This window comes from Canis lupus, chromosome 7, assembly GCF_011100685.1.
Source record: "Canis lupus familiaris isolate Mischka breed German Shepherd chromosome 7, alternate assembly UU_Cfam_GSD_1.0, whole genome shotgun sequence".
NCBI lineage: Eukaryota > Metazoa > Chordata > Mammalia > Carnivora > Canidae > Canis > Canis lupus.
This window is the reverse complement of record NC_049228.1, coordinates 19,242,775-19,260,763: the sequence shown is the minus strand read 5'-3', so window position 1 is coordinate 19,260,763 and position 17,989 is coordinate 19,242,775. Positions and strand designations below refer to the sequence as shown.

Genomic DNA, 17,989 nt, shown 5'->3' with positions numbered 1-17,989 from the left:
GTAAGAAATTTTTTTTTTACTTTTTACTCTTTTTTTTGTTAAGTGCCCCTTGTTAAAAATCAAACAATTTTTAAATACTGAAAGCAAATGACACCTGCATTTTATCCATGCATTTATTTAGTAACTAGATTTTGCCATTATAAATGCTTTTCTTATTTATTAATTTGCTTTCTTATATTTTACTGTTTGGTTTTTTTTTTCTTAGATACTAGCAGTAGTCAACCAAAGCCTTTCAGAAGAGTAAGACTTCAGACAACATTGAGACAAGGTGTCCGTGGTCGTCAGTTTAACAGACAGAGAGGTAAATTTCTGACATATTGATTATGTGATAGAATGTAGGATAGTAATAAATGGAACAAGTTTTCTAATCCTTAAGCTTCTAACTTGTATTAGTTTTTTTTTTTTAATGTTCCAAAGATTGATTAAATAATTATACATTGAGCATGTGATGTTTACTAATCTGTAAGCTGCTTGTAGGAAGATTTGTAAACTATAGGTATATAATGAATATGTGCTTATATTTCATATTTATTCATTTCTTCCTTGAATTCAAATAAGATTTGGAGAAGCTAAAGTGTTATGGTACTAGATAGTCATTTGTTACATCTCTGCCTGTTGTTAAACTTTTTACACAACAAAATAAAGCTTTGTGACTTTGTTTAACTAATTAAAAATTTTAATATTTCCATGTTTTCTAATGTAACCCTTAGAGATTGTATTCATGCCATGAAAATATTAATCTAATTGTAATAATTTTCAACTGAAGGTGTGTGAAATGTCTAACAGTTTTATATCTATATACCTAGATATTTGATATTGAAAACAATTTTTATAGTGACCTAGGGTAAGTGAATACTCCAGTTTTGAGCTAACTTCTTAAAAGATACATTCAGTTTGGTTATTTTTTTCTCTTATAGGTGTGAGCCATGCAATGGGAGGGAGAGGAGGAATAAATAGAGGAAATATTAATTAAATGTCCTGTAAACTGTAATAATTGTGAATAAGATTCTCAAGCCTGTTTTAGTATAATGATTGTCGAGATTAAAAACATTTTTGTATTTAAATTGGTATGCTTCTCTCAACATTCTTTATTAATAAAATGTATTTCAGTGTCAAAATTTTTCATTCTTCATTTAATTAGTTGACTTCTTCTTTGCCTGTGGGTCTAAGGACAGTTGTACCAGATATTGGATAAGGTCCTCCCAAAACGAGTAGTAACAACTCTTGCTGTTCTGCTGGGTACATCAATGTTATAGTATTGATCTAAATAGAAGAGAAATCATTTTTTAATTAAAAAGACAAAAAAAAAACAAAAAACACCTGAACTTAAAAATAGTTTCTGTTTACTATTATATTCAAAGATACTGTTTATCATTTTAATATCAGAAATGTTTGTATTAAGTAATCTGAACCTTCTGACAAAAACTAAAACAATTGCCTTGACAGATTGACCGTTCACCATCTTTCTGTAAAATGAGAGTCATTTCTCCTTTTTCAAAGTAAGAATTTGAGAAAAACTAAGTTTAAAAAATAATAAATCACTTGAGTTTTTTCCCTTAAACAAAAATTTTGACATCATTTATATAAGTAGAATAACTTAGATTTCTGAATTTTTCAAAGAAAAGTGCCCTGGTAACATTTAATTAATAAAGTTAGGTTCTCAAGAATTTCTTTGTGATCTTCAGGACTTGTGTAATGATGCAAATCAGTAGTATTTCGTGGCACCTGGGACCTCTGTTAAATGCCACAGGTAACAGAAGTAAAATATTGTTCTTATTAGCAGTTTTACTCAAGTAATTGAATGATTTAGTATAATAAGCTTTAATCTCATGAAGGATAGTGCAGAACTGAATTGCAGCCCATTGAATTTGATGGGAGTAAAGTGAAAATCAGAACTTTCTCTTCTTTAGAGCAATTACAATAATTTTAGTTTAACTTCTGACCTTAAGTCACCATTGAACATTTGTTTTTGCTTTGATTATATTCATATTTTAGAGATTAGAGCACATCCTTAAGAAGCGTAGAAGAAGTTACTTAATAACTTACTCCTAGAAAAGGCGTAGTAATCATAGCCATCAGGTTTTCTGATGTTGGGCAGTGCTATAGCTGAAGTAACCACATTTGGAAATCCTCTCCACTGTGAACTCATTTTGACTTCATTATGGAGGAAACCTGTAGGTTTAAAGATAGCAGCCTGAAAGTGATATACTACAGGAAAGAGCAGCCATTAGAGTCCAACAGACCTGAGTTTGAATTCCATTTTGGTCACATAGTAGCTCTGTGATATTGGGTGAGTTATTTAACTTAGGTACCTCAGTTTTTGTCACCTCTGACGTGGTGCAACTATCTACCTGTTTGTACTCTTCTGAGATTTACAGAGGTAATGTTCTTGGTAAAAGGTACTTGATAAATGGTATTTATTATAAATAACAAACCTGAATAAATTACATTCTTTACTCACAGAAAAATTATATAGATCTAGATCTAGTCATTTACTGAGGCGCAAATTGATGTTTTGCATCAACAAGCTTTAAATTATTAGGGCTATTTAGTCACTATTTATATTCAATAAGCTTCATTCTGTAAGATAAACTGTATTGCATCTATGTCCCATGTAAGAATTTTTTAACACAGTAAGAAACATTACCTTTATCTTGATAAGAGACTCTGATGGGTGAATAGTGAATTCTGATGGTGTGTGTTTGAGAAGGTCCTATGGCGCGTTCAAAGCGACGTCTTCTAACCTGTGTTGTTTCTCCATACACTGGGTAATTGATAGCGGGCCTTCTTCCAGTGCACTTTTTGATGGGTTCCTGTTTATAAGTGTACTGCTGAACGCTGCCACCTGTTATGTATTAGAAAATCACATGTGATAAGAAAATTAAGTTTAATCCCCCAGAAAGGTAAAAAAGAGCTTTTACAAGGTAGAGGAAACAATCAGTGTTTTTTTGTGAACTGTGTTCAGACATTAATGGCTGTTAATCAAGGGAATTATAAAATAATTGCTATGGGATGCCTGGGTGGCTCAGCAGTTTAGCGCCTGCCTTCGGCCGGGATCGAGTCCCGCATCGGGCTCCCTGCATGAAGCCTGCTTCTCCCTCTGCCTGTGTCTCTGCCTCTCTCTCTCTCTCTGTGTCTCTTATGAATAAATAAATAAAATCTTTAAAAAACAATAATTGCTAAATGCTGAAATACTTGTTGAATGAATAAAGCCAAAAAAGTGCATAGTTCTATATATATTTAACTTTGTTTGAAAGTAAATGATGACATTTACATTAGTGATCTGAAAATTCAGATGAAATTGTAATATGCATGCTAAAGAGCTTTGAATACTTTTTACTGTCCTCAGTTTTTTCATTGGAAAGATTTGATTCCAGCCATTAAAGATCCTTTGACAGTAAACCCAATAATAAATGAAGATGTTGAATAAAACTTCCCAGGCAAATCAATTTTTAAAAGTTTTGTAATTTTGTCAATTACGTAACACATACCTCTCTTGAAAAAATACACAGATTCAGGTCTGTCCTTGTATTTAGCTATTGAGAGAGCTGCCACTATTCTTCCATTTAGTCCTCCAAATCCTTTTACAATTTGTTTGGGATACCCTGCATCTTTTATATCATTGGTGAAACGCCAGTACTGGGAACCCTGATAATTTAACAGAGGAAATAGTGTTAATTGCTTTGGAATAAAAAGGTTAGGGATTCATTCTTAGATATAAATATAGGGAGAAAGTTTTAACTTTGTTAAGTGAATAAATTGGTCTTTAATGTTACCAAATTGTTAGCTTTTTATTAAATGTTAATGATAGAATAGTTTAATAGAATATGGAGACCCTTCTGAAGTGGAGGTTAAGCTGATTTATGCTCTTACGATAAAGAATACCTAGTTGCTGATTTCTCTCATATATTTTTCTTACCTTAAAGAAGAAAGTTTTTCCTTCACAGTTGCACCTAGTAAAAACAGTATCAATGGGGGAGGGAATACCCCAAACTTCAGTAATTTTACGAGGTGGAGATGGTGGATTGGATGGACTCAGCATCCAGAAATAATGACCTGAAATTGAAAGTGACAGGTGAGCCTCCTGAATGAATACTGTAACTTATCCCCAAAAGAAATCAAAATGAAAAATTGTTAACTAGCTCATCATCAAGAAAAACAGAAATGTGTTGGCACACGTTATGTAACAAGTTTAGTCAACATTGTGAGAACTAGTGTAGCAGTATTTGAACTGCTGAGAGTAGATATTTCTCAGGTCTGAGGTTTAGCATAGCCTTTGAAATATTTTTAGTTTTCCAGTTTCACTAAAAAGATCCTTCTGGCTTTGTGACTTATGGAAAGTTACTTATCTCCATTTCTTTATCTTTTAGTTAAAGAGTTATAATTCAGTGGCTGCTAAAAATCTCTAGCCTCTACTGTGCTAATAGTGTATGATTTGTTTCCTTTCAGATTTAATCTAATTATAAGAGGACCAGCAGATGGTATAGCAGAGAAGTGACATGAAGTGGTATAGCAGAGAAGTGACATGAAGTAACTGCTGTTCTCCTGTTAGGGTCCCAGAGGATGTAGCACTGTTGAACGCGTTGCGATCAAGATGTTATTTTTACATAGAATAGAGCAAGGAATACAAATCCTAATGTCATATTATTTGATATGAGATTAAAACTTGAACTGCTTGAATTCCTAGTGGAAAGAAAAATTCACTAGTATCCATTCAAGCTCTTAGTTTTATTTGTTACTCTAATGTGTCTAATAATGTTAATCCAAAAAACAGGTAATTATTCTCAGGTTCTCATAATATTGTGTGAGGGAAGTTTATCAGTCAGGTTCCCCTCCGGAAACCCTGACCCAAACTTTCACTCTCCTTTGGTTCTCATAAAGAATAAAATGATGGGCAGAAGAGGAAATAATGTGCGCAGCTCACCTCGAAATGCGACCATGGTTCCATTGCGCAAAGTAGTCAGTCCATCTACTGGCTTACCGTTGCATAAATTAGTCTCATCTAAAACAAAAAATTAAGCCAATATAAAAGAAAATGAGAAGAATGTTCATGTTTTTCAAATCCTTCCACAGGGTTGTCTCCTCTGTTCACCTTTCCCTAAACTCTTGAAGGGGCTAGTGGGAAACTTCAGGGGCTATCTCAGAAATGGAAAAGAGCTATATTTCATAATTAACTTAAGGTGATATTACCTAAAAATAATACATAAAAATAAACCCGAGATTGAAATGGGCCAGGTTACCTGATGTTCATGTGAATTAGATAATTGTTGGATGCTTGATCCCAACACAAAACTCCCATTTTCCAGTTCTGATTGCCCTTTAGAATTGGTTTGAAAAAGGGAATAATATTGCAAATTTTTGCTTTGCATTATACTCTTTTAAGGATACAGTCCCAACTAAATATTTTTGACATTCTTTTTTTTTTTTTGACATTCTATACACCATCTCTACATATAGAGGAATTGTGTATCAGTACACAGTGAATCGAATGCAGAGAGGCACCAAATTCCTTATTACTCGATTTTCCAAAGACCACATAATCTTACATGATTTGACTCCTGCTTACCTATGGAGAAGCTGTAAAACTCCACAAGTTAACAAGTTCAGGGTTCTAGGTAATATATATCAATAGCTTGATACTAACTCAGGGCATTCTGGCCCAGATAAATTTATCAACTTAAAGTTTAACAACATTACCAATTTTAAAACTGGAAGTAACTGATGCTTATTACCTGAAAGCATGGGATTGATGGCAATGTCTTGATTGGATCCTCTCACTAAGATATCAGTCCCTGGGATAAATATAGGAGTTAACACAGGGGGCCTGGGGAACATGTGAGGTTTTTTTCCAGCAGCATCTGTATCTTCATTTGGATTTACTTCAACTATTTCTGAGTTAGGTCTTTGGTTGGGGCTGGTGGTAGTTTGGAGCATGGCTTCCACTGAAGAGGTAGGGTGTAATTTGGGCATTGTCGATGTAGTCATCTTTGGGGGAGTTGGTGTAGTCTTTGGTTTTTTTCTTTTAGGTATTGTGTTTGGCTTTTTGGTAGAAGTGGGCTTCTTTGGTGCTTTGGTTGGCTTTCGGGGTCTAGGAGTTGAGACTTTAGTACTCGTAGCTGTATCCTTTGGCACAGCTGTGGTTTCTTCAGGTTTATTCATAGTCTCTTCAGTTGTAGTTGTCTTTTGTGTTGCAGTCATTACTTTGGGTGCGAGAGTTGTTGCTTTAGGAGTGTTTTTGGATGATGTGGTAGATGTTACTTGTGTGGTTGTACTTGTTTTGGACTCAGTGGTCGTTTCTTCTGTTGGAGTTGCTGTCTCCTGGGTTGTAATCTTAGGTACAGCAGTTGTAATTTCAGGTATTATGTCTTTTTCTGTTGTTTTATCTTTAGCTGTTGTAGTCATTTCAGGTTTGGTCACTTCAGGAGCCTTGGTTATAGGTACAACTGGTTCTTTGGGACTGTTTTCAAGAGGCTTTGGTGTGGGTTCTGCAGGAAACTTAGGAGTTGACTCAGCAGGGTTCTTGGGAGTAGTGGGAGGCTCCATAGTCGTAGTTGTAGTAAAGGCGTCTGAGGTGGTTGGAGCAGGCGTCTCAAGAGAGGCTGGAGCAGGCTCCTTCGGGAGTTTGGGTGTGGGCTCCTTGGTGGTGATGGGAACCTGTTCCTTGGATGTGGTGGGTGCAGATTCCTTATTGGGGGCAGTGGGTTCAGGCTCCTTGGGGGCGGTGGGTGCAGGGTCCTTGGGGGCGGTGGGTGCAGGTTTCTTGGGAGCTGTGGGTACAGGCTCCTTGGGGGCCATAGGTTCAGGCTCCTTGGGGACAGTGGGTGAAGGCTCCTTGGGGGTGGTGGGTGTAGGCTGCTTGGGGGCAGTGGGTACAGGCTTCTTGGGGGCCATGGGTTCAGGCTCCTTGGGGGCAGTAGGTACAGGCTCCTTGGGGGCGGTGGGAGTAGGTTCCTTGGGACTGGTAGGTGCAGGGTCCTTGGTGGTGGTAGGAGCAGGTTCCTTAGGGGGAGTGGGTTCAGGCTCCTTGGGGGTTGTGGGCACAGGCTCTTTGGGAGTGGTGGGTTCAGGCTTGTTGGGAGTAGTTGGTGCAGGCTCCTTAGTGATAGTGGGTGCAGGCTCCTTGGGAGTGGTGGCAGCTGGTTTCTTGGTGGTGGGAGCAGCCTCTTTGGGAGTGGTGGGTTCAGGCTTCTTGGGGGTGGTAGGTGGCTCCTTGGGAGTAGTGGGAGCAGGCTCCTTGGGGGTGGTGGGTGCAGGCTCCTTGGGAGTGGTGGGTTCAGGCTTCTTGGGGGTGGTGGGTGGCTCCTTGGTGGTAGTAGGTACAGGCTCCTTGGGAGTAGTGGGAGCAGGCTCCTTGGGGGTGGTGGGTGCAAGCTCCTTGGGAGTGGTGGGTTCAGGCTCCTTGGTGGTAGTGGGTACAGGCTCCTTGGGAGTGGTGGGAGCAGGCTCCTTGGGAGTGGTGGGTTCAGGCTTCTTGGGGGTGGTGGGTGGCTCCTTGGTGGTAGTAGGTACAGGCTCCTTGGGAGTAGTGGGAGCAGGCTCCTTGGGGGTGGTGGGTGCAGGCTCCTTGGGAGTGGTGGGTTCAGGCTCCTTGGTGGTAGTGGGTACAGGCTCCTTGGGAGTGGTGGGAGCAGGCTCCTTGGGAGTGGTGGGTTCAGGCTTCTTGGGGGTGGTGGGTGGCTCCTTGGTGGTAGTAGGTACAGGCTCCTTGGGAGTAGTGGGAGCAGGCTCCTTGGGGGTGGTGGGTGCAAGCTCCTTGGGAGTGGTGGGTTCAGGCTCCTTGGTGGTAGTGGGTACAGGCTCCTTGGGAGTGGTGGGAGCAGGCTCCTTGGGAGTGGTGGGTTCAGGCTTCTTGGGGGTGGTGGGTGGCTCCTTGGTGGTAGTAGGTACAGGCTCCTTGGGAGTAGTGGGAGCAGGCTCCTTGGGGGTGGTGGGTGCAGGCTCCTTGGGAGTGGTGGGTTCAGGCTCCTTGGTGGTAGTGGGTACAGGCTCCTTGGGAGTGGTGGGAGCAGGCTCCTTGGGAGTGGTGGGTTCAGGCTTCTTGGGGGTGGTGGGTGGCTCCTTGGTGGTAGTAGGTACAGGCTCCTTGGGAGTGGTGGGAGCAGGCTCCTTGGGGGTGGTGGGTTCAGGCTCCTTGGTGGTAATGGGTACAGGCTCCTTGGGAGTAGTGGGAGCAGGCTTCTTGGGGGTGGTGGGAGTGGGCTCCTTGGTGGTGGTGGGAGCAGGATCCTTGGGAGTGGTGGGTTCAGGTTTCTTGGGCGTGGTGGGTGGCCCCTTGGTGGTAGTGGGTACAGGCTCCTTGGGAGTAGTGGGAGCAGGTTTCTTGGGGGTAGTGGGTGCAGGCTTCTTGGTGGTGGTAGGAGTGGGCTCCTTGGTGGTGGTGGGAGCAGGAGATTTGGTTGTACTTTCAGCTTTGGGTGTAGATTTAACAGGAGCTTTGGTTGTGGGTACAAAATCTTTAGCAGGTGTTTTCTCTGCACTTCGTGTCTCTTTGGCTGAAGTAATCTTCTCTTTTGCTTTACTTGAAGTCTCTTTGTTTGCTAAAGTCTCTTTACTTTTCACTGTTGTCTCCTTATTAGGTGTTGAAGAGGTCTCTTTGGATGTATCAGTATTAGGTGGAAGACTAGGTTTAGGATTTATTGGTTTGCCTGTTGTAAACTTGGGAGATGTGGTAACCTTATTGCGTTGGGTGGTAGGAATGTCAGGAGTTGGGGTGAGCTTGATGTCACCATTGTCCAGTCCACTTCCAGCTTCATCTACAACTGGTGGTTCTGGCGGAGGTTTCTTTTTAGGAGTTCTTTCCTTCTTGTTATCTTTTACTAGAAAAAAATATACACATCTTTTATTTTTGAGTAGTTTCCTCTTCAATAGTGACCTAAAAATCCCATCTTTATCAACTAGCCATGTATTCCAAGCAAATTGCTAACCTGTAATATGTCTATTAATTTATTACAAAATGGCAAATACTGGACTTATCTGATTGGGCTATTTTAGGGAATTGATGAATTGATGAATTGATGAAAAGATTCACCCCAGGAATCTGCTCAAGTCACACCAATGGTCCCTCCTAAACTCTATTTCCATACCCACAGCTGTTAGCTGCTCTCTTTCCTTGGTACACCTAAACTCAGCAGACCATGGGATACAGAGAGGAGATTGCGGCCATGGCAGCAAAAGACCCTGTTTAACAGGATTTCTCATAGCAGCTATCCCAAAGGTGAATTTCAGAGCCCAAAGAGCACATGAAGAGTTCATCATTGAGATGAGTTCCATTTAGCACACGTGTGCTGCACATCTATGGTGTGGACTCCCTTGATGATTCAAAGACTATGTATTTGGCTATTCAGCCAGAGAAAAGGCTTCAGGGGAAATAACAACCACCCAGGAAATAAAAGTTCTTCAAAACTCCAGTATCCAAAATTCAGTATTTCCTGGAGAAAGAGAGTATATTTTAGAATTTCAGGAAATAATGAAAAGCAGAACAAAGGGAATCTCTTTTCAGGAAGTAATAGCCTACAAAAAAAAAAATCAGCCAAATATGACATATAATTCATTAGAAAAATAATAAAAAGGAGCTGTAAAATGTGAATAATAATATTGCTTTTCCCAGAGAAGTATATGAGACCTTAATGGATTAACATGTTAAAATAGCAGCCTATAAATGTTTGCAAAATAAAATAAGTGAAAATTAAAGGAAAAATAAAAACACAAGGAACACAGAGGAAGGAGAAGAAAAAAATGATAATAGGTAGACATGAATTAAAATTGAAAACCATAAATGAAAACCATATATCTCGTGTCTTCCTGTGGTCCCAGAGCTACTGTCCTAGCATCTTCTTATCATTTGTTTTAAAGAGTGGTTTCTTAGCTGCTTTTCACTAATAGGAAGTTCTCCTTAGTATCTTCTAAAATAATTTTTACAAATCTGTACATGCCCCAAGTACTGAAATGTGTTCAAATCATTCTACCAACACTCATTGCTTTTAGATAATTATTGTTAATATGGCATTGATATAGTCTTTGATCTTTATCAATGCTCAAACCTTTGGGTTTCTTCTTTAATTCTTTATTAGCTGCTGAATTTTTGGAAGACTTGATTTTCCGAATAGTTGAAGAGGAAGAGGAAGAGGAGGAAGAAGACTCTTGGTTTTCAGAAACAGAATGTTCTATAAATCAAATAAAAAGGTTGATCACACCAACTGTAATTTAAAACAAAAAACTGCCAGTCCAAATACAATAAGAAATACTGTTTACTGAGCTACAAATGTCCATATTCTGCTTTTATTTTATCAGTAATATGATCAACTGTTCTTACAACGTCCATTAAAAGCAAGATGGCTAAGCTTCTCACCGATACTAGCAATATAACTATATTACTTTCTCTTCTCTCACAGATTGTAATTATTCTGCAGAAAATCACCTGGGATTTTTTTTCCCTGATGTGTTTCTTCTGATTATTTTAACCTACACTTATGCTGGGCTCAGTTATAAGAAAAATAAATAGCTGACGGTTTATAATTTGGCTTAAATTTTGACTTCGAACACATTTTTAAAAGGGTAATGAGCCTTTCATGACTCATGTGATTCCCTTATTCTATGAAGTCTTACAAAATTAGTCCACCTACAGCTTAGTCTGTCTCAAAACCTTTTATTACATCTATCATCTTCCTACCTTCTGTTATTTCCTCTGATTCTATAACTTTCTTAGTCTTCTTCTTATTTGGTGCTTTGGGTGAACGTTTGGCTGTTGATTTGATGGTTTGAGATGCTCCTGGAGATGGAGGTGCAGTCTTTGAAGATGGAGGTGATGTGGGATTATGCACTGAGGCCAAGCAAGACAGATAGATTAACATCTTGTTGACAGTCATCAGCAGCTCTTAATTGTGAAAGGCACAGATGGCATCTAGCTCCAAGAATCAATGCTGGTGAAAACCAGCGCAGGCAGTCTCTTAGCCTAAAGATAGCTACTCTAAAGTAATTAATTCTGAAGACTCATTGCTACAAAATATTGGTTCTCAAATTGTTATAAATTACAAGGGGCAATGGCTGCGGGGTCAAAGAACTTGAATTCTAGTCGTAGACCTGCAAGGGTCTACCCTTGTTTACTTTGGGCAAATGAGCTAATAACCCCCACTTGAACTTTGTTTTCTTATCTGCAAACTGAGATGCTTATTCTAGGTGATTTCTGAAGATATTTCCTGGCCTAAAAAATACTTGACTCTCTCAGCTCCATCCCTTATGCCAATCTTCTGTGATGGTAGAAATAATTACTGTGTGCAGATGACAGGTATTTGTGCTCCCAGGAAGAGAAATATAATAACTACATTTATCCCGTTTTCATAGTCATTATTTAAATTGATTTACAAATGATGCCAATTCATCTTTTCATTTAAATCAAATGATGTCAATTCCCCTTTCAATTCATGTAGAACAAAAGATTACATGAATATTTACTCTTATAAAAAGTTCACACCTTCACATTATGCTTTTCTCAAAATGTGTTGCCCTTCTCCAAGTTAAACAACCATTGTTAATGTTTTGGTGTGTATCTTTGAAACCTTTCTCTCCGGTCCGCCTACCCTTTCTATGTCTGGAAGAGAAGGCATGGGATGGGTTTTGATCATTAGGAACCAGAAGAAAAGCAGAGGGTCTTCTGAAAGATAAGAAAGCAGAGAACGGTGGGGACACTCTGGGTAGAGAGAGTTATGATAAATCCTGCTGCTCTTACTGAACATCCCCTAGGAACTCTGACCAATGCTGAAAACCACACTCCTTCCTCTGTTTCCCCCACCAAGTAGATCAATTTAAGAAACAGTTCTGACATACTAGCTAGTGATCCTGAACCAAATACCTCTTGGACTGTTAACTCACATTTCTTCAGTTCTCAAAAGGTTACAATTTTGAGATACAGAGATGCCTACAAACAGTATCTATAGTAATCCTGAAACAACTAAGAGGCCTTACTGACTTATTGACTCGTAAGATATTTTGATGGTTATTTTTTTTTAATAAGTAGTGAAGCTCTGGGTGGTTCCATTCTTTTCGGTTGAAGCCCTGTCTCTGTGAGTTCTGTAAACGAAGCATGACGTTCATCAATTTTTTTTCGTCGAGTTCCACATAAGCCTTGGGTAGTCTGGCCCACCACCCAGTAGCATAAAGCATTGTCTTTATTAACATGTTCTTTCAATGCTTCATCATACTCTAACCATCCTTCCTCCCCACCCATCCTCTCCGCTAAATAAAGTCTTAGTGTTTTGTCTCATAGCCAAAACAATTACCAGGGCACTGAGTAAATACGTATCCTTCATTATAGGTCCTTCTGAGAGCTGCAGGAACTCTGCACTCTGAGATTTTTATTATAAGGGTGTTGTCTCCATCATTTCTGAAATGCCATCCAATGAAAACATTGAACAGTTAAGATTAGCCCTTGACTATGCTGATTAACATTTTACCCTATTTCTCCACTGTTCAAAAGAAGCAAGATGTACAGCCTTGTTTAAATAAAATGATAAGATTATGCAAGCAATGTCTATCTTCGCTTTTACCTCCACAAATATTGTTTTAAAAAGTAGAATTTAAGAATAAACATTTGGTAAAAGAAAGGAATTCATTATTTATTTAAGTATTTAAAAACAATTTTTTTTTAATCTGGAGAGTTTTATTATACTCCCAGAGTACTCCATCAGGAACTATAACCAGAGGAGAGGATTTTAAAATGGGACAATATCTCTTTTTACCAACTCTATCCCATACAGGAATTTAGACAGTGATGAACATGGACTGCCACAGTAGGAAGGGACCTAACAACAGATGGTTAACCTTGGTAGGTTTGCCCATGAATTAAACGTCTTCAACTCCTAAATCAATGAGTTGAGGGAAGGGAAGCCGAGAGTGCCATTCTGTCCTTCAACATACACTCAAAAACACGAAAGCCGAAAACATGGCTAGCTCAAAGGACCACTGACTCTGTGGGGTCAGCACCATTAGGATGAGACAAGAAATCACTGAGTGAGCCGGTTACTGTTGGTTTTACCTGCAGTTGGACTGCACCTGAGGAAAAAACATGTACACTCAACCCCTATCCTTTCTGTTCCTTTAACAGCAGTCTGGCGCTCCAGGAGCCTGGTGGAACCAGGCCGTGCTGTTGGGAGAGGCTTTCCTTTTTTAATTCATCTTGGATGACACAAAATTAATACAAAATGGCTTGCGTTAGTAAAACCAAGTCCCTAGATGGAGGGCATATTAGACATGATCAGCGAAGCTAAGGTAGGTGGGCAGATCTGACTGTACCGAGAGGCAGTGATTAACCCCATGATGCTTACCTCTTCCACAAAAATCCTCATAATCGGGACAGCACTTGCCATACTTCTTACAGTCTGAGTCACAGTCACACTCCCTCCCTCGTGCAAAGGACTCGAAGCAGCGACCTTTACAGGAAAGCTCTACCCAGAGCAAAACAAGACATTATAGATTATTAATGATGCAGCTACACCCATGTACTCATAGCCATTTCCCACCTTATAACTGGCTAGAGTTCCGAAAGTGCATTTCGGAGGTTTTTTTTTGGAATTTGGAAAAATGGGTGGTTTTCCAAGTGGAGAAGTTAAGAGAGAAATATGGTGACTCAGAGAAGCTTCCCTTGCCCTTCAAGGCTCCAATAGTCACCCAAGTGCTGTTGGAGTCATTTCACATATGTATTTTGGAAAAGTGGGGACCCTTCATATGAAATCCCTCCATCCTCTCCACCTTTCACCATGCTTTGTAATAGATATTTATTCAATGAACGTTTAGATCTTACAACAACATTCCAAAGAGCTGGCTTAAAGTAGATTGGACACTGTTTAGGCTCAAAAATCATTTATAATGCAGAGAGTTTTATTGTGATAAACTGGGCAAGGTGGAGGGTTGAAAGATTTCAGCCTAATCCCATGGCATGGATTATGCCTTCTCATTTCAAAACAAGCCTTGGTTAGAAGCACAATAACTTAGCAAGGCCTATTTGAAACGGTTACCTCATACAACACATAACTGTACAGCAATATATTTGTCAACTTCCTATACAAATTCCAAAGTGAACATAATAACTCTGAACCACTCCTAATTGTAACTTTCAAAAGTTGGATATGAAATGTCCCTGTGTTAACAAAACGATCCAAAATGTGTTCAAGGAAAATACCATTCATAATTTAAAATTCAGACCCTTTGGGTTTTAACTGAAATTCTTCATTAAACACTATTAAGGGATCCTGTCACTAAGCAATTACATCTCTGATTCGTAGTGAATATTTACCCATTGGTATTTACTTAGTGACTCCTGAGTCACAGTATTCTCTACTTAAAACATTTTACTTAGGACTAGTCAATAACCTTGTGCACCTGACAGATTTCCAGGGCTCCCTCTCCCGCCCTCCCCCAGGAGTCATGAGCTTTGACGCCATCATTAGGTACAGCACACTGCAACATGTATGCGAGGAAGGGAAAGGCACTTGAGCAAAAAGAAGCACAAGAGTGTGGAAAAAGCACTGCAGGGGGTGCACGGGGACTCACAGAACGGTGTTGCTTGATAGGGGAGACACCAGCTGTCAGGACTTACCCACAGTGCAGGCTTTCTTGAAATCAGGGCAGCACTCCATGTAGTGTTGACAGTTATAATCACAGTTGCAGATGGCATCTCTAGAATACCCTTCCCCACATCTCCCTGCACAGCTTGGTAAATCTAAAAATTATACAATACTAGCGTAAACATGGCCAAACTGCTTCACAGGAAGGAAGAGTTCTAAATGAGAAGGATAAAGCCACTTGGTGAGGGAGAATTTTTATCAGTTGGAAAAGGATGGGAATGATGGGTAGCAATGGGTCCAGGTGGCCTTTGCCTGATCTTCCATGTGACCTTGATCGTGCCACTTTATTCTTCACTAGACAGAGAAGATAAAGACACTTTTGAGAATCAGGCAAAGCTAACGGCTTTGCATAAAGTGGGTGACGTTCCTGGGGGAGGGTGGCAGCTTCAGGTCTCCCCAGACTGCTGCTGAGATGATGACGAGTTGACATTTATTGAGCATGTCTGTGCCGGGCATTGAGTCATAAATTATCTCTAACATTTATGAAAACGTTGCCAGGAGAGTATTAGTAGCCCCTTTTGAAAGATAAGGAAGCTGGAACACATTTTAATAACTAGCTCAGGGACACCCAGCTAGTTAATAGTTCCAGGATATATGTATTATATATAGATCAATTAATACCTACTAACTATTCGTATTGACCTCTTTTACTCTTAGAAGCATCCTGATTTGGGTAATAAATTATATGGTCACCTGGAATTTGAACTCTGATATCTCTGATTCTAAAGTCCACACTTTTCCCACCCAATCATGTTGCCTCTCATCTCTCATGTTGGGTTTAAAACAAGCTGGTCATGCCAAGCAAAAACTTCCCTAGGCTTCCTCTTCTTTTTTGAGGATAACTGGGTTCTTTAAATGTTGAGGAAATCAGATGCATACAACCATGGCTACAGTGAGTACAAAATAGATAACCATTCAAATAGCATCTGGGCATGAATATAAGAGAGATATTCTGGGTAAAACAAAACAAAAATACAAACAAAAGTGTAATGATATAAAAATATATTTGAGAATATATTTTTTAAAATCCTTGGAAAACATCTTCCTGAGAGATAACCACAAAAATGTAACAATTGAATCCATCTCTGTAATAGAAATTGGCAGGTGCAATGTCCTAAAGCCATACAGGGACGTTGAACCACACTGAAAAAATCTCAAAATAATGAGTTCAGGAAAGTGAAAGTCTTCACATGCAAAGAAAATAGTAAATATTAGGACAATCTTCACAACTTCTTTCATACATATGTGCACAATACATACAAAAATGCATATATAGTGTATGTATATAAATACATATATTATATATAAAGGAAAAGAAGAATAACAGGTTTAGGAGGCAAGACAAGCAGACAACACAACATTAAAGGCTATTCTTTTCTAGTTAACAGATTTCTGAATTAGGAAATCAGTTATCTTTATAGGAAGAGCTTCTTTTCGTAGATTAAATGACTGTCCTTTTATTCCTGTTAATTTTAACAACCAATTTTAAATTCACTCATTTAAAGGAAAGTAAAACCATTTTAGAGAACAATTGTTCTTATTACAGAGGATATATAGATTAGGAAACACTTTCGGTGTTGTGAGCCTTGTAATACTACCATGAGAGAGCAGAGGTTAGCGTGGTGGCCATAATTCCTTCCTATATATTCACATTTGCTTTCATGTGTTTTTCCATTTTATCTAAATGATTCTGAAACTATGTTCATGGCAAGCAGTTATCTCTCATGCTTAGGATTGTGGGAATTTTAACTATTTTCCTGGAAGTGTCTATTTTATAAATATAATTTCACCATAACACCCATGCATCTTGATTTTTCTTCTCTCCAGTTTTGCTTATCAAAGAAAAAAAAAGGAAAACTAAAATCCAACTCTTGGTATTATTGTTGCTAATCAACCTTGATCGCATGCTAGAGACTTTGGCTAAGGTGATTGCATTGGATGTATCTTAACATTCTCTAGTGAATAACAAGAACTGTTCATCCAGGACTGACTGTTTTTGGAAGACTGTGAATAGTTTACTATCATAATATAAGATGACATTTATGCAAGTGTAAGTCCGTATCTGGGTAGTCCTTACAAGAAAGATAGAACTTTCAAAATTATTACAAGGCCATTTGAAAATTTGTAAATGTTTACTGTAAGATACTATCTAGTCTTACATGATGCCAAAATAAATCATCAATAATTTATGTAATGTAAAAGACTAAATTTATAATAAACATGGAAGCCAAAATTACATGTTATTTCAACACTGTTCTTTTCAATTCATCTGATGATAACTGTATCACACTAGCATAGTTTTATCCCGTGTCTAAATCTTGTTGAAATTTTGGAGAACCATAAGAATAATGAGCACAAAAATTATTCTATAGAAAAGCTCAAAACTTGAAAGACTTCATAAGACATGAGAAAAAAGTGAGAAATTCAAAATGCTTATAAATACCCCACATATGCTTCACATAATTTTAAAATTGTACTATACATTAAGCTCAAGCAAATATACATTTTAGAAATCTATTCCATCGTCAAGATAATCAAAACAGAATAATTAGCAACAGTCTTTAAATAAAAGTCTTTTTGATGGTTAAGTTACCTTGAGAAGAAACTTGCTGAATCAAGAAAACAGAGAGGAGCAGCAAGTATATGGGAAGTATTTTCCACTGCATGGCTGTTTCCAAGGACCGAACCCTCACTGAAAAGAAAAGAAACAGATCAGAAAACTGTTCTTTAATCTCACCACTAATTTATCCTGTGTTACTCACTGTGTTTCAGTAACTTTTAAAAGGCTATTTAATCATAGAACCATCCCACTCCTGAAACAAGACTTTTAAAGATAATCAGCCTTAATTCTATCATAAATATTTGACCATTAGATTTAATCTTATGCAGAAGAAATCATCAAGCACCATCTTGATCATGTTAGCGACCATTTAATACTTTAGAATTCCTCTCAAATGGAAAACAGCCTTATCTCAACACTATTTAAATTATAGCATATACTTACAGGTTTAAATCCCAGCTTGGGGGGGTGGTGCGGGAATAATCAGCTTCAGTAAAATTTAGCAAACACAGAAGTGACCATTCCAACTTTCCCTGAACTCCCCGTATAATTTTGTGAGCTTCCAACAGGTGTATCCCATAGCTGTGATCCTTTTCAAAACTTCCCTTCTACTACCCTTATAAATCTTTTTCAAACCTCTTGAATAAAGCATATCCCTATTGAACTGAAAACACATTTAATTCCACGAAGCAAGTTAACTTTGACACTTACCGGTAAAAGCAATAATGAGTTTTCCCGATGTCCTGGAAGTCTTATATATCAGTGCAAATATATTGGGATGAACCAATTAGTCCAAAGGTTAGACAAAATC

General features: G+C 38.5%; 2 protein-coding genes across 8 annotated transcripts in view; one reads left to right on the top strand and one right to left on the bottom strand.

Moving 5' to 3' along the window:
• Positions 1 to 1,118, top strand: part of TPR (translocated promoter region, nuclear basket protein) — a 65,744-nt gene extending 64,626 nt beyond the window's left edge. For both annotated transcript variants that reach the window (XM_038542317.1, XM_038542316.1), the window contains exons 50-51: positions 206 to 301; positions 918 to 1,118. In XM_038542317.1, the coding sequence (XP_038398245.1) occupies positions 206 to 301; positions 918 to 973 (152 nt within the window). In that variant the 3' untranslated portion in view covers positions 974 to 1,118. The remainder of the gene's footprint in view (positions 1 to 205; positions 302 to 917) is intronic.
• On the bottom strand, positions 100 to 17,947 carry PRG4 (proteoglycan 4). Of its 6 annotated transcripts, none has more exons than XM_038542319.1 (13): positions 17,890 to 17,947; positions 17,212 to 17,310; positions 14,591 to 14,713; positions 13,320 to 13,439; positions 10,670 to 10,819; positions 10,041 to 10,163; positions 5,733 to 8,816; positions 4,925 to 5,002; positions 3,920 to 4,056; positions 3,492 to 3,648; positions 2,648 to 2,845; positions 2,047 to 2,172; positions 100 to 1,263 (listed from the first exon to the last, which is right to left on the bottom strand). In XM_038542319.1, the coding sequence occupies exons 2-13, from the start codon at positions 17,282 to 17,284 to the stop codon at positions 1,166 to 1,168; spliced, it is 4,467 nt and encodes a 1,488-aa protein (XP_038398247.1). In that variant the 5' UTR covers positions 17,285 to 17,310; positions 17,890 to 17,947; the 3' UTR covers positions 100 to 1,165. The 6 variants fall into 6 exon arrangements, with proteins under 6 accessions (XP_038398247.1, XP_038398246.1, XP_038398249.1 ...); XM_038542318.1 differs by lacking the exon at positions 17,890 to 17,947 and adding an exon at positions 17,623 to 17,782; XM_038542321.1 differs by lacking the exon at positions 14,591 to 14,713 and having other exon boundaries at positions 17,890 to 17,944.
• Between the last annotated feature and the right edge of the window lie 42 nt (positions 17,948 to 17,989).